Raw genomic sequence first — 13,920 nt, forward strand, 5'->3', positions numbered from 1 at the left:
CCAGATCAGAGGCAGTAGGGATGACCAGGGATGTTCTCTGTTTAGTGAGTCCGCCAGATCAGAGGCAGTAGGGATGACCAGGGATGTTCTCTGTTTAGTGAGTCTGCCAGATCAGAGGCAGTAGGGATGACCAGGGATGTTCTCTGTTTAGTGAGTCTGCCAGATCAGAGGCAGTAGGGATGACCAGGGATGTTCTCTGTTTAGTGAGTGCCAGATCAGAGGCAGTAGGGATGACCAGGGATGTTCTCTGTTTAGTGAGTCTGCCAGATCAGAGGCAGTAGGGATGACCAGGGATGTTCTCTGTTTAGTGAGTCTGCCAGATTAGAGGCAGTAGGGATGACCAGGGATGTTCTCTGTTTAGTGAGTCTGCCAGATCAGAGGCAGTAGGGATGACCAGGGATGTTCTCTGTTTAGTGAGTCCTCCAGATCAGAGGCAGTAGGGATGACCAGGGATGTTCTCTGTTTAGTGAGTCCACCAGATCAGAGGCAGTAGGGATGACCAGGGATGTTCTCTGTTTAGTGAGTCTGCCAGATCAGAGGCAGTAGGGATGACCAGGGATGTTCTCTGTTTAGTGAGTCTGCCAGATCAGAGGCAGTAGGGATGACCAGGGATGTTCTCTGTTTAGTGAGTCTGCTAGATCAGAGGCAGTAGGGATGACCAGGGATGTTCTCTGTTTAGTGAGTCCACCAGATCAGAGGCAGTAGGGATGACCAGGGATGTTCTCTGTTTAGTGAGTCTGCCAGATTAGAGGCAGTAGGGATGACCAGGGATGTTCTCTGTTTAGTGAGTCCGCCAGATCAGAGGCAGTAGGGATGACCAGGGATGTTCTCTGTTTAGTGAGTCCGCCAGATCAGAGGCAGTAGGGATGACCAGGGATGTTCTCTTGATACGTGTGTGAATTTGACACTTTTCCTGACCTGCTAATCATTTAAAATGTAACAAGTACTTTTGGGTATCAGGGAAAATGTATGGAGTAAAAATTATATTATTTTCTTTAGGAATGTAGTAGAGTAAAAGTTGTCAAAAATATAAATAGAGTAAAGTACATTTACCTCAAAAAACGACTTAAGTAGTACTTTAAAGTATTTTTACTTATATACTTTACACCACTGCTAGCTATGCTATGGGTTGATTTTGGTAGTTGGAGATTATATTGATCCAGCTTTAATTGATGTAATTTACAGTGCTGGTAATGTCTGACTGCCACTGAAAGCATCCATCTGTAATTGAGCGAGAACTGCTTCCCAGAAAATGACTGTGGACCCCGACCAGTTTGAACCAGAGCTCTCCTCTTACCTGGAGCACAGAGCCAGGCATAGGCAGACCCTGCAGAGGTGGGAGGCCCAGATCAACAGTGTCGGGGGCCTCACCAAACGCATCCTGGTCCTCAACCGTGTGGACCTGGAGGGCCCTCCAAAGAACTTTACCTACATCAACGGATACAAGGTGCGCAAGGACTCGTGTTTCACCAGTACTTTGTATCTACGACATGTTTCAACTGTAGGGATGCTACCCTCTTTATCACGCAGTCTAGTATGTAGCAATACAGTACAAATATAAATATGTAGAATGAAATCAAAGATTTTCTCTCCTAAGTGGGTGAGGGCATTTCGGTGGCAGTGGGGTGCGAGTGCACCAGCTGTTTGGAGAACCCTGTGGGCGGTTGCTGCCCAGGGGTATCGGGCCATGGCTTTTCCGACGACGAGTATGGGCAGGTGAAGGTTAAGCCTGGGGAGCCCATCTATGAGTGAAACCAGACTGTCCCAACAGAGTGGTACAGAAAGAGATCCAGCATACCCTCTGCATCTTCAAAACAGACAGCGGGCGTGGGTGGGGCGTGCGCACCTCTGAGCATATCAAAAGGCATTCCTTCATCATGGAGTATGTCGGAGAGGTAAGAAAAACAACTTGGATTATAGAGATTATTTGGTGCACAGTTTATAATATCACTGGCAGCTGTCACAGTTGATAATCAAACAACATACTACTAGTGGTTTTCATTATCTCATGCAGCACTGTGTGTATCCTGGCTGTATCACACTGCATGGTTGTTCTCTGTTGTGATTGGCTGTGTTGTGTTCCATCTAGATCATCACTACAGAGGAGGCAGAGAGGCGGGGTCAGGTCTATGACAGACAGGGAGCAACGTACCTATTTGACCTGGACTATGTTGAGGATGAGTACACTGTTGACGCTGCTCGCTACGGAAACCTCTCTCACATTAATGAATATGTCTGAATAGAGCTGGTGATAAGGTTAATGTAAGATTCAGAATACATTGAGGTTGTAGATATGTGATATCTTTAAACGGGTTGCTTTGGGCTTCCCGGGTGGCGCAGCAGTCTAAGGCACTGCATCGCAGTGTTAGAGGCGTTACTACAGACCCGGGTTTATTCAACCGTCCATGGCCTCCTCCGACACATTGGTGCGGCTGGCTTCCGGGTTAAGCTGGCGGGTGTTAAGGAGTGAGGTTAGGCATGTTTCGGAGGACGCATGACTCCACCTTCGCCTCTCCCGAGCCCATTGGGGAGTTGCAGCGATAAGACAAGATCGAAATTGGGGAGAGGGGGGGTTGATCCAATAGATGTGGAGAGAACTAAGATCGACTCCAATTTCAGTATGACTGGATCACCTAAAAATTGGTCTGGATCACCTAAAAAGACCCTTCATGTCTGGATCACCTAAAAAGGCCCACATGTCTGGATCACCTAAAAAGGCCCACATGTCTGGATCACTTAAAAAGGCCCACATGTCTGCATCACCTAAAAAGGCCCACATGTCTGGATCACTTAAAAAGGCCCACATGTCTGGATCACCTAAAAAGTGTGTGCGCATAGAGTGCAAGTGTGAGAAGGACAATTGCAGGGGGTACTTGTTTTAGGGGCGCGACAAAGACTAATAATAAACTTGATTTTGTTCCACTAGTGCCATCATGACAATTAAACTTGATTTCTGGCATTTTAAATGGACAATGTAAATATTTGGTGTGTTTTAATATTCAACCCTATTTCATCAAACACTATTCATTCAGGTTGGGACATTAAGTTTAATTTGTTTGCAACCTGTTTGCAGTTTTTCTTAGAGTTATTTGGTTTTAATATACAACACTAGAATCAAATTGTGTGCCATATTTAAATAACATAAACACTGTCTCCCATGAGTGTACAGCGCCTTGCAAAAGTATTCATCCCCCTTGGCGTTTTCCCTATTTTGTTGCATTACAACCTGTAATTTAAACAGATTTCTATTTTTATTTCATGTAATGGACAGACACAAAATAGTCTAAATTGGTGAAGTGAAATAGAAGGAATAATCAATGGCGCTAAATACAGGGAAATTCTTGGGGGAAACCTGTTTCAGTCTTCCAGAGATTTGAGACTGGGACAGAGGTTCACCTTCCAGCAGGACAATGACACTAAGCATATTGCTAAAGCAACACTTAAGTGGTTTAAAGGGGAAACTTTTAAATGTCTTGGAATAGTCAAAGCCCAGACCTCAATCCAATTGAGAATCTGTGGTATGACTTAAAGATGGCTGTACACCAGCGGATCCAACTTGAAAGAACTGGAGCAGTTTGGCTTGAAGAATGGGCAAAAATCCCAGTGGCTAGATGTGCCAAGCTTATAGAGACAAACCCCAAGAGACTTGCAGCTGTAATTGCTGCAAAAGGTGGTTCTACAAAGCATTGACTTTGGGGGGGGTGAATAGTTATGCACTATTCTGTTATCTGTCTGTTTTTTTTGTTATATTTCTTGTTTGTTTCACAATAAAAAAGTATTTTGCTTCTTCAAAGTGGTAGGCATGTTGTGTAAATCAAATGATACAGACCCCCCAAATTGTTTTATTTTATTTCCAGGTTGTAAGGCAACAAAATAGGAAAAATGTCAAGGGGGTGAATACTTTCACAAGCCACTGTAAACTTTTCATTTGATGTAATTGTTTGCTGTACAATTTGTCTGTACTAAACTGGCATGTGTTGAAAGTTGAAAGGTGTGTTTTTAATATGTATGTAAATGCAGACTCTTCCATGACTTTTTGGATTAGAAGCCGTTGATTAGTGATGGGGGTGGGTCGATAGTTCCATATTGGGATATTATTTTTGCCGATATAAATCGTATCGTTTTGATAATATTGCAATATTTTTTGCCCTAGTTGGCTGTACCCGTACCAAAATGCTAGCAGTTTCCCATCATAGCTTGTTCTCCCATCTTCTTTTTAGATAGGGAGCTAAAATGTTTTCAGCACTTTTATTTCCATGACTGATCAAAACTCGTTTTGCAATAAAATCACATCAAATCGCAATACATATAGAATCGTGAGAATCTCAATATCGTATTGGCATCTAAGTATATCGTATCGTGAGGTCCCTGGCAATTCCCAGCCCTACCGTTGACAGACATTTTAAAGAGCTTTCTTGTGACTGCAATTCAATAGGCTGGTTAAAACCATGAATTACACAGTTGTAGGACTGTCAGTCATGTGTGAAGCCTCACATTCATTGTTGGATGGAGCTACTGTCCCCTCATAGAGGTTGCGCTGGGTTGTTTAAGTCAGACTGACAAAATTGTAGGACCTCTTCCCAGTGTGAGATCTTATGTCATTTGACCAGGGGCCGTAATCCATATGTATCACGCGACTCAGAGTAGGAGTGCTGATTTAGGATCAGTTTTGTCTTTTAGATCACAATTAATAAGATTACATGGAGGGAGGGGGGGCCTGATCTTAGATCAGCACTTCTACTCTGAGATACTTTGTACATACTGCCCCAGACTTTCCCTACAGGATGTCATTCAGTGGCCAAAGCTACACTGTGTATTGAGCATTACTAGGTCATCTTGGTCCAGATTTTTCTGTAAATAAAACATGCCTTTTTCTTTTGAATGTACAACTGGCAAAATAAAATGTATATTGTATTATACCAACTGCATGTTGAGCTCAATTTGTGTTGTGTTTCTCAAATTGCTAAGAATATGGATCCCATAGCAACTGTCAGCAGCCAGATCAAAATGCATCAAAAGTAGACTTTATTGGTGAGTTGGGGGAAAAACAATCCCTTTAAATACTGTACAACAGGATATCTTAGAAAACAAAGCCATACCCCATTTCACTTCTCAGTTGGTTTTTCAATGTCAAACATTTGCAAACTTCAGTCTGGGGAACCATAAAAAAATGTTGGAAAGCATGCTACTTTGTTGCTCTCTATCTTGAGAAAGTGTTGTCTTTGAACAAGGGAATGTTCCGACATATTTAAGTCAAATCATTGGCACTGAATTCCAAACATTGCTCTTGTTTAAGTTAGTGAATGTCATTAGATTTGTATGATAATTTGGAATATAGAAGGCACAAACTTGTGCCCAGGTTATATTGGTGGTTCCCTGATGGTTAAAGAAAATACCAAAAAATATATGGGTCCTATTCCAATTCACATGAGATTCTCTCCAATCTAGATGCATTATCCATATGCAGCTGATGATAACCTACGCTTTGCTTTTTTTGGTGACCGTTGCAACCCCCTCCATTGAACTAGAGAAAATCACTGTTAATAGTTTTGACATTTTCAGCCATATAAATGAGAATCTGTGGATAATGTTAATGACCAAGTATTACTACAAACCTGCTTCTCATACTGCATGTACACACGATATGTACATTACATATGAAACAAAGTCATAATTCATTTGCAAAAATAGTAGCATCTGATAAACATTATCTTTACAACAACAAAAAAAGTCAGATAGCCATTTCAGTATAATACAAACAAAACACACCGATCCCACCACCATCACTCGATGCAGTAGAGCAGGGGTGTCAAACTCATTTTGCCCCAGGGGCCGCATTCGGTCTTCAACGAGGTACAGAGGGCCGCACTGAAAATGGTTTATATTTCCTCTGCGTCAAAATAGTCTATCCATATTTTTTATTTTTTTCCCCGATGCTCTGTCTAGCTTTCATTTCGGTGATAACTGGACCCAGTCAAGAAACCTTATGAATGTAGGTCCATTATCATTTCTACACAGTTTCGATATGGTTTTAGTCATTTTAAAGTATATTGAGTTTGTTTCCACTCAAAAAAATGTTTTTCTAAAAATACATTGTACATTGAAATTGGATTGGACCCCCCCCCCCCCCCCCACACGGGCCGTATGTTTGACACCCCTGCAGTAGTGCATCATGTGATGGTGAACACCAACAGCTCATGGCGGTGCAGCTGTTGGTGTTGTCTAGTCCTGCTGTAGGTGGGCAGGTGGGCCCTCAGCACTTTCCTCAAGTCCTCATTGAGTAGGAGGCAGATGATAGGGTTGACCCCTGCCTGGGCGAAGCTCATCCACACTGTGATGGAGAGGTACCTGTGTGGGATGGAGCAGGACTTGACAAACACCCTCCAGAAGCAGGCCATTATGTAGGGAGCCCAGAGCACCAAGAACAACAGGGTGACGATGTAAAACATCCTGCCCAGCCTCCTTTCCGTCCTCACCTCCTCCATGCCCATCAGACGCCGGTGCTGCTGGTTGTGCAAAGTCTGCCTGATCCCAAGCAGGGTGGGGGGCATTGGGCCCCGGCCGAAGCCTGCGATCCAGTTGGCTGCTGCCTGGCCCGTGGCTCCTGGTCCATGAAAGGTCCAGTTCTGGCTGATGGCCGGCACTAGCTGGACAGGCTTCATCTTGCGGTGCTTGTATTCAAACAGCAGGAGTTTGGCGTAGAAACCGTGAGTGGCCAGGACCACGACGGCCAGCATGAGCATGAAGCCCAGAGTGTCATTGGTCTTAAGGTAGCGGTGCTCGAAAATGCACTGGTCCTCATCTTGAATGAACTTGTACGTCCCCACGTCAAAGACGGGTGGCGATGCCATGGCGATGGCCAGAGTCCACACCATGCAGATGATGGCAGCGCAGGTCCAGACTGTCATGCGCTTGGTATAAAAACGGTGATGGGCGATGGCCAGGTAGCGAGTCACAGCCACACAGAACAGCATGAAGGCAGCGTGAAAACAGAAGAGCACAGCCAGGAAAGCCACCACCTTGCAGCTGAAGGTGCTGTAGGTCCACGCGGAGCTGTTGTGGACAGACACCAGGACGAAGGGGAAGCAGGCGGCAGAGCGGACAACATCAGCCAGGCACAGGTCCAGCAGGAAGAAGTAGGGGGCCTTGTGGAGGGCCCGGTCTCGGAGGACCAGCAGAGACACCAGCAGGTTGCCCACCAGGCTAACACAGAGGATCAGGCCCAGGAATACCAGCTTGATGTAGGCGGACACAGCTGCAGCCGAGATTCCTTCACTGCTGCTGGTGCTGATGCTGCTGGCCCTCTGTGAAGCCAACACTGCCAACAGGCTGCCTGGTCCATCAATGCCAAAGATCTGGGTCTGGTTAGACATGCCTCCAGCTCTGGGATTCTAGGGGCGGGGTGCTAGGGTGATTCTACCCCTTCTCTCTCTCTGACCGACGCCACTCTTCCGCCTCAGGCAGCCCTCCTCTCGTCCGTCCTGGTGGATGTCTCTGTCCCACTTACAGGGAGCTCTGAGGATCCTTTCTACATAACAGACTCATTTGTCCTTTCTCCATTACATTCAGCACCTGTGAACAACGAAACAGACAGACAAAATAAGACAGTGCATTAACACTCACTCCAGGAGGGCACATTTATCCATTTACCAGAGAGCAATGATCTGCATAACAGGCCGTCTTATATGTTTTTCAGACCGATTCAGATGCATAAAAACAACAAAGAAAATAAAAACATGGCTTCTCAGAAGCGTGTTGGGCAACAGTGAAGATATCTCCGCCTTACTGTCTTTCTATGGCTGGGATCAGATCAGCAGTTCTCCAGCATGCCAGCTCCTTGGCTCGCTCAGTAATTACCTTGCCCGTTGCTAAGATACAACAGCTCACATACTTTGTGCAAGTGTGGGTGTTTGAGTGCATGCATGGGGGTGTATAGGGGATGGAGCAGAGCAGAGCACAACCAAGCAGATCAAATAAGACAGACAGCATTAGCTTCCAACTAATTCACATCCTAAATGTGAAAATAGTGTTTGTGCCAAAAAAAAGTGTGATTAAAAGGACACTGTAAATGGAAATGAAGTTATCATTATAGCTGAACAAAGGAGTTGGGAGGCAGATGCGGGTTTCTGAGCGTGTCTGAGAGTGAGGGATTCACCTGTTGACTTCAAGGAATATAAATTATTCCCTAATATTTGAATACACAGACCTCCCAGTGGAGGCCTTAACATAATAATAATATAACAAGGAAATGTCTACATAGCATGCAGAGAATTTTCTACACATTAGAATACCCTGACTCAAGCATGTTTCAACTTAATTGTAGAAAGAGCAGGTACTATAAAGAAATGTAACTAACTAGGCCGCGGAAATTCATTGTTGTGCCCAGCGAGGAAATATTCAGCACAATGGACAGCGCCACATCAGCGCGAACTAAAACAAAGGATTGATCGCAGATTTCAGCACCACTGTCACTGTACAGCGCCATGCCCAGGCACTAAATACATTGAAGATTATAGCAATACTGCTCTCGTCACAATTAAGACTGTGTAGATGCATGTCATCTTAATCACAGGCATTGGCTACTAATGACTAGCTTTGATAAGAAACATATTTCTGCATGAACACACATTTCATCACTGGATTGACTCTTGACATGTTTTAAGTAATGCCCCGTGAACGTCCAGCATGGGAAAGAGATATAAGGTGCATCGTAATGTCACATTTAGATTATTTGCTTCATATACAGAAAAAACTTACCTTCGATTTCTGGGATACAGTTTTGGAGAAGCTACAATGTTTCACACCGGAAGAAAATTAAGAAATGAAGCTACACGAAAGCTACCGTAATGAAAAATAATATAACTAAATAAAGTTCATGTTCATGACAGCCAAACTACAAAAAATGATGTCTAAATCTGAAATGTCATAGACTACGAATTGCAAGACAGATCACTCTGGAGTCAGATGTTAACAGGATGTGTGATTTAGCCTTAAAACTATGTTTTAAGTGAGAAGTAGGCAGGTCTAATGCTGAAAAAGAAAGTAAATTATTGCCTACTTCACCCATATTTTCTTGTTTTTATTGCAAAAAATGTAGTGTGTAGTTCCAGTAGTTAGCTGCACCGCTACATGGCAAAAAAATACTACTGAAAACACTACCAAGATTTTTATTTAGTTCAACTACCACCAAGTTACTGCAAAATGTAGTTAAACTAGTTGAATTACGTGTAGGCTTTAGTTCACTACCCCCCAACACTGCTAGGATATGTAAAGATTCGGGAATCCTCCTTCATAAAAGCGTCACTGACATTGTATGAACACGTTCTCCAGTCAATATTGAAACCACCACACTCAAGATAGGCTATGTCTGTCCTCTCTGAGCGATTACACAATTGGGTTGGGCCACAGGTAGCATAACGTTTACTGGGCCTCTTAAGCATAAGTTTCACACAGACACAGACCAAAGGATGTGTCAAATTTTCGTTTCCACAATTTCATGTAATTTGCACTATCATCGGGTAAGCTATTGTTGCGTCAGGTCCGAGTTAAATATAGTCTAAAGACAATTTAGGTGAGGTAACAGCAACAGCACGTAGGCTAACCTCTATAGCCTGCAATACAATCTTCCTCTACATCGTCAGATCCAAATCTTACATTTTCATACCCATAAACATAAATTGAAATATCGAGTTTCCCTCGACTAACGTCTTGACGCCCCTTGACGCATATCCACAGTCTTCAAAATAACCTCGATGAATCTCTATTTTCACGATGTAGAAGCAAACGCTGTGCATTTATTTACCCAGTAATTTGCAGCCAGTCTGTGTTGTTGTCCGGTGAAGGTCCACATTGCATGTGTCTGCCTGGCGGACGATGGGAGCGCATTTGATTTGTCATAGGCTATTGAAAATGACAAAAATGTATATTCATATCGCATGTCTAGTCGACAAAACGTCAAAATAAAAACGTTTGGATGTTTGAATGAATGATTTTAAAGTAATCCCAATTAAATGGCTGCGTCTGCCTTCGTGGATGCTGTTCGCCTGTTCGCGGGGTTCATCAGTTCTATTCCACTCGGTACCCTTGCTCCTTTTACATAGCCTCGTTACTGTTATTTTATTGTGTTACCATTTCCTTTATATTTAGCAAATATCTTTCTTACTTTTAACTGTGCATTGTTGGGAATGGGCTCGTAAGTAAGCATGTCACGGTAAAGTCAACACCTGTTGTATTCGGCGAATGTGACCAATACATTTGGATTTGAATTTGATTTGAATCACCTATCAGAATCAGAATCATCTTTATTTGCCAAGAAGCCACATTTGCATGTACCAGGAATTCCCTCTATATGTAAAAGGTCAAATGTCATGAAGTCGGAATGGCAATGCACTGTGACCTTAAACAACCTGGTCTCTATTCTGTACTTAAAATAGAGACACACCATTTAGTACGATATGTTACATTTTGTATGGTATGTATTCATTTGTGATTACAATTCGTATGATATGTTAAGTATTGCAATTTGTACAATACCGTGAAACTTATATTAATAGCCTTGGCATTCATTTGCTTAAATCACTGAACACAACAGGTGCTTATTAGAGACAAGCTTCTGTTTGAGCCAGGCGGTCTATTTCCTATTTGAGGCAGGTGTCTGTACTCCCGAAGTTGTTGACTGTTGTTGTGCTTGTCAGTTAGCTAGCAGTTCTCAGCTTTTAGCAGCCAATGGCTAGCAGTTTCCTACTGACAATAAAAACAGATGATTGTCATCATTTTTTTGAGTCATTACTGAATTATTTAATGTAACAAATCAAACCTTGAACAATTAATTTAGACCTGCCATTTATTTGAAACTGTTTTTTATTTGTTGAAATGTGTGCAGTTGCCTAGCTATTAAAATGGACAAATGTCATTTAAGTTTTACGGTATGTTACGATTGCAATTTGTAATATATGTTACGCATTTTCAATATGCACAATATGTTACAAATTTGCTAAATATATGTTACGAATTCCAATTTGTTGTTGCTAATGTTATCTAGGTGGCTAATGCTAACGTTAGCTAGCTGGCTAATGTTAGCTAGGCTAGGGGTTAGGGTTAGGTTATGAGTTAAGTTAAAGGGTTAAGGTTAGGTTTAGGGGAGGGTTAGCTCAAATGGTTAAGGTTATGGTTATCTAAAAGGGTAAGGTTAGGGTTAGCTAACATGCTAAGTGGTTGCAAAGTAGCTAAAAAGTAGTAAATTATATAAAGTGTGACATGATGATAAAATTCATCCGTACTGAATAATACCTATGTAATTTGGCCCAACAGTAATTATAAAACACATGAATAAGAGTTGCTTTATTACAATTAAAATATCATAAAAATTAGATCCTTTATAGCTGCACAAAAATATTATAAGTTAACAAGCATTATCCAAAGAGTGTGTAGCTCTCTGTGTAGTTAACCACAACATTCGCTGGGGGGCAGATCTGTCCTGTTTTTTGTATTTTTCAGCTGTTAAATGAATATATTTTTTTCACTAATTATTATTTTTTTACCTTTATTTAACTAGGCAAGTCAGTTAAGAACAAATTCTTATTTTCAATGACGGCCTAGGAACTGTGGGTTAACTGCCTGTTCAGGGGCATTAAGGGGTTTGTAAGGATGGTAAATTAATACTGCACAAAAAGTGGTTGTTTTCCATGTTATTTGATCAAGAAATATATTTAATTTGATGTGGATGTTTTTGAGTCTTTGCCCATAACTTTGCACCTTTTGGTGTAAATGTTTGAGGACAGGGTTTTGTTCTGTCTGGATTCAATTAGAATGACAATTCCAGAGGAAGGGACAACTCTTAACAATTCCAACTATTGAATCCCTCAAGATACTGTTCTTAATTATATAACAACCTATTTTTGCCTGAAAAAATGTTTTTTGTCCATGCTCCTCCGATAATACTAGTAAAGGCCCACTGCAGTACATTTGAGGGATTCAATAGTTGGAATTGTTAAGAGTTGACCTGTCCCTTCCTCTGGAATGAATTGACCATTTCAGTTTTCACGAACAGTAGAATAAGTTGCATTTGCAAAGTATTTCAAGAAACTGAAAAACATACAGTACCAGTCAAACGTTTGGAAACACCTACTATTCAAGGGTTTTTCTGTATTTGTACTTTTTTTTACATTGTAAAATAACAGTGAAAACATCAGAACTATGAAATAACAAATATAGAATCATGTAGTAACCAAAAAAGTGTTAAACAAATCTAAATCTATTTTATATTTGAGATTCTTCAAAGTAGCCACCCTTTGCGTTGATGACAGCTTTGCACACTCTTGGCATTCTCTCAACCAGCTTCATGAGGTAGTCATCTGGAATGCATTTCAATTAACAGGTGTGGCTTGTTAAAAGTTCATTTGTGGAATTTCTTTCCTTCTTAATGCATTTGAGCCAGTCAGTTGTGTTGTGATAAGGTAGGGGTGGTATACAGAAGATAACTCTATTTGGTAAAATACCAAGGCCATATTATGTCAAGAACAGCTCAAATAAGCAAAGCCCTATTATTTCATAGTTTTGATGTCTCTACTATTATTCTACAATGTAAAAAAAAAAAAAAAAAAATTAATTAATTCAAGATTTTGACTGGTACTGTCCATCAAACAGGTATTTTTATATTCCACAAGTATTATCAGATTAACTGTTTTGTACAGATAATTATCAGACACAAGTTACAAATGCTGGTAAACACTAATATATTTAGTTTCCTTTTTTTTCATAAAAGTAGTGCACTGGGCCTTTATTTGTCCTATATTAGCAGACAAAAAAAACCTTTGTTGTTTCTCAGTAGCCACCTAGCAATTTTATTAATTTTACCTTTAGCTAGGTAGGTTCACATTCTCCCAACCTCAACTAGGTACCTAGCCATTTCAGGCGAAAATCAAGTTAGATTAGCTTGTCTAACTATTTTAACTGGCATGCCTACCTACTGGCAAGGTTCCTAGACTTTAGAAAATACTAAAATTGCTTTATTTATTGGGTTATGATACTATTTACCAGTGTTGCAGTTGTACTAGACTCCTAAGAATCAATTCAATATGCATAATTACAGAGGTATGTTTAGATAAAAAAAATTAAAAATTACATCGAATTGGGTGTAATTATTATGGCTCTAGATTGAAGGAAAAAGCTGTTTCAGGTGTTTGAAAAATGCTACATTTTCCAACCACCAACCCTCCACTACTTTGTGCCCCCTCTAAAATAATGGGCACATGACACCCCTGAGTACAGCTGGGATTATGTGTATGTCAGTATTTACATTGCCTTCAGAAAGTGTTCACACCGCCGCTTGACTTTTTCCAAATTTTGTTGCTGTAACGTGTACACTGGGAGCCAGGAAACAAGTGCTTCTACACCTGCATTGCTTGCTGTTTGGGGTTTTAGGCTGGGTTTCTATACAGCACTTTGAGATATCAGCTTATGTACGAAGGGCTATATAAATACATTTGATTTGAAGTACAGGGAGTGACTAAATAACACAAGGAACAAACAAACAAGAAACACCGTAGGGTACAGAAATGGAACCACTGAAACAGAAACAATAACACCCAGGGAAAGAACCAAAGGGAGTGACATATATAGGGAAGGTAATCAGGCAGGTGATGGAGTCCAGGTGAGTCTGATGAGGCGCTGGTGCGTGTACCGATAGTGACAGGTGTGTGTAATAATGAGCAGCCTGGTGACCCCATGACAAGGCCGATGGCCACAGTCATGGGTCGGCTCAGCCTGGGGGGGTTAGGGGCTTGGTGATCTGAGCCTCTGATGATCTGCTTGATGGACCTCCCAGTGTTTTTGAGGAAATCTGAAACTACGACGACTCATCCACCGTAGTAGCGTCTTCCTCATTTGAACTGCTAGTACCTTCTTGGGTCAGGGTCATTG

General features: G+C 41.6%; 1 protein-coding gene and 1 pseudogene across 1 annotated transcript; one reads left to right on the top strand and one right to left on the bottom strand.

Annotated features, from left to right (window-relative positions):
- Nucleotides 1-1,252: 1,252 nt before the first annotated feature.
- On the top strand, nucleotides 1,253-4,918 carry LOC109869704 (histone-lysine N-methyltransferase SUV39H1-like; annotated as a pseudogene).
- Nucleotides 4,919-5,005: 87 nt separating this feature from the next.
- On the bottom strand, nucleotides 5,006-10,148 carry LOC109869831 (probable G-protein coupled receptor 173). The gene is made up of 2 exons (XM_020460103.2): nucleotides 9,803-10,148; nucleotides 5,006-7,572 (listed from the first exon to the last, which is right to left on the bottom strand). The coding sequence occupies exon 2, from the start codon at nucleotides 7,371-7,373 to the stop codon at nucleotides 6,171-6,173; it is 1,203 nt and encodes a 400-aa protein (XP_020315692.1). The 5' UTR covers nucleotides 7,374-7,572; nucleotides 9,803-10,148; the 3' UTR covers nucleotides 5,006-6,170.
- Between the last annotated feature and the right edge of the window lie 3,772 nt (nucleotides 10,149-13,920).

The sequence above is a fragment of the Oncorhynchus kisutch genome, linkage group LG24 (genome assembly GCF_002021735.2).
Source record: "Oncorhynchus kisutch isolate 150728-3 linkage group LG24, Okis_V2, whole genome shotgun sequence".
Taxonomy (NCBI): Eukaryota; Metazoa; Chordata; class Actinopteri; order Salmoniformes; family Salmonidae; genus Oncorhynchus; species Oncorhynchus kisutch.

Coding starts and splice junctions, on each gene's coding strand:
- LOC109869831 (XM_020460103.2), bottom strand. CDS start 7,373: ATGTCTAACCAGACCCAGATCTTTGGCATTGATGGACCAGGCAGCCTG.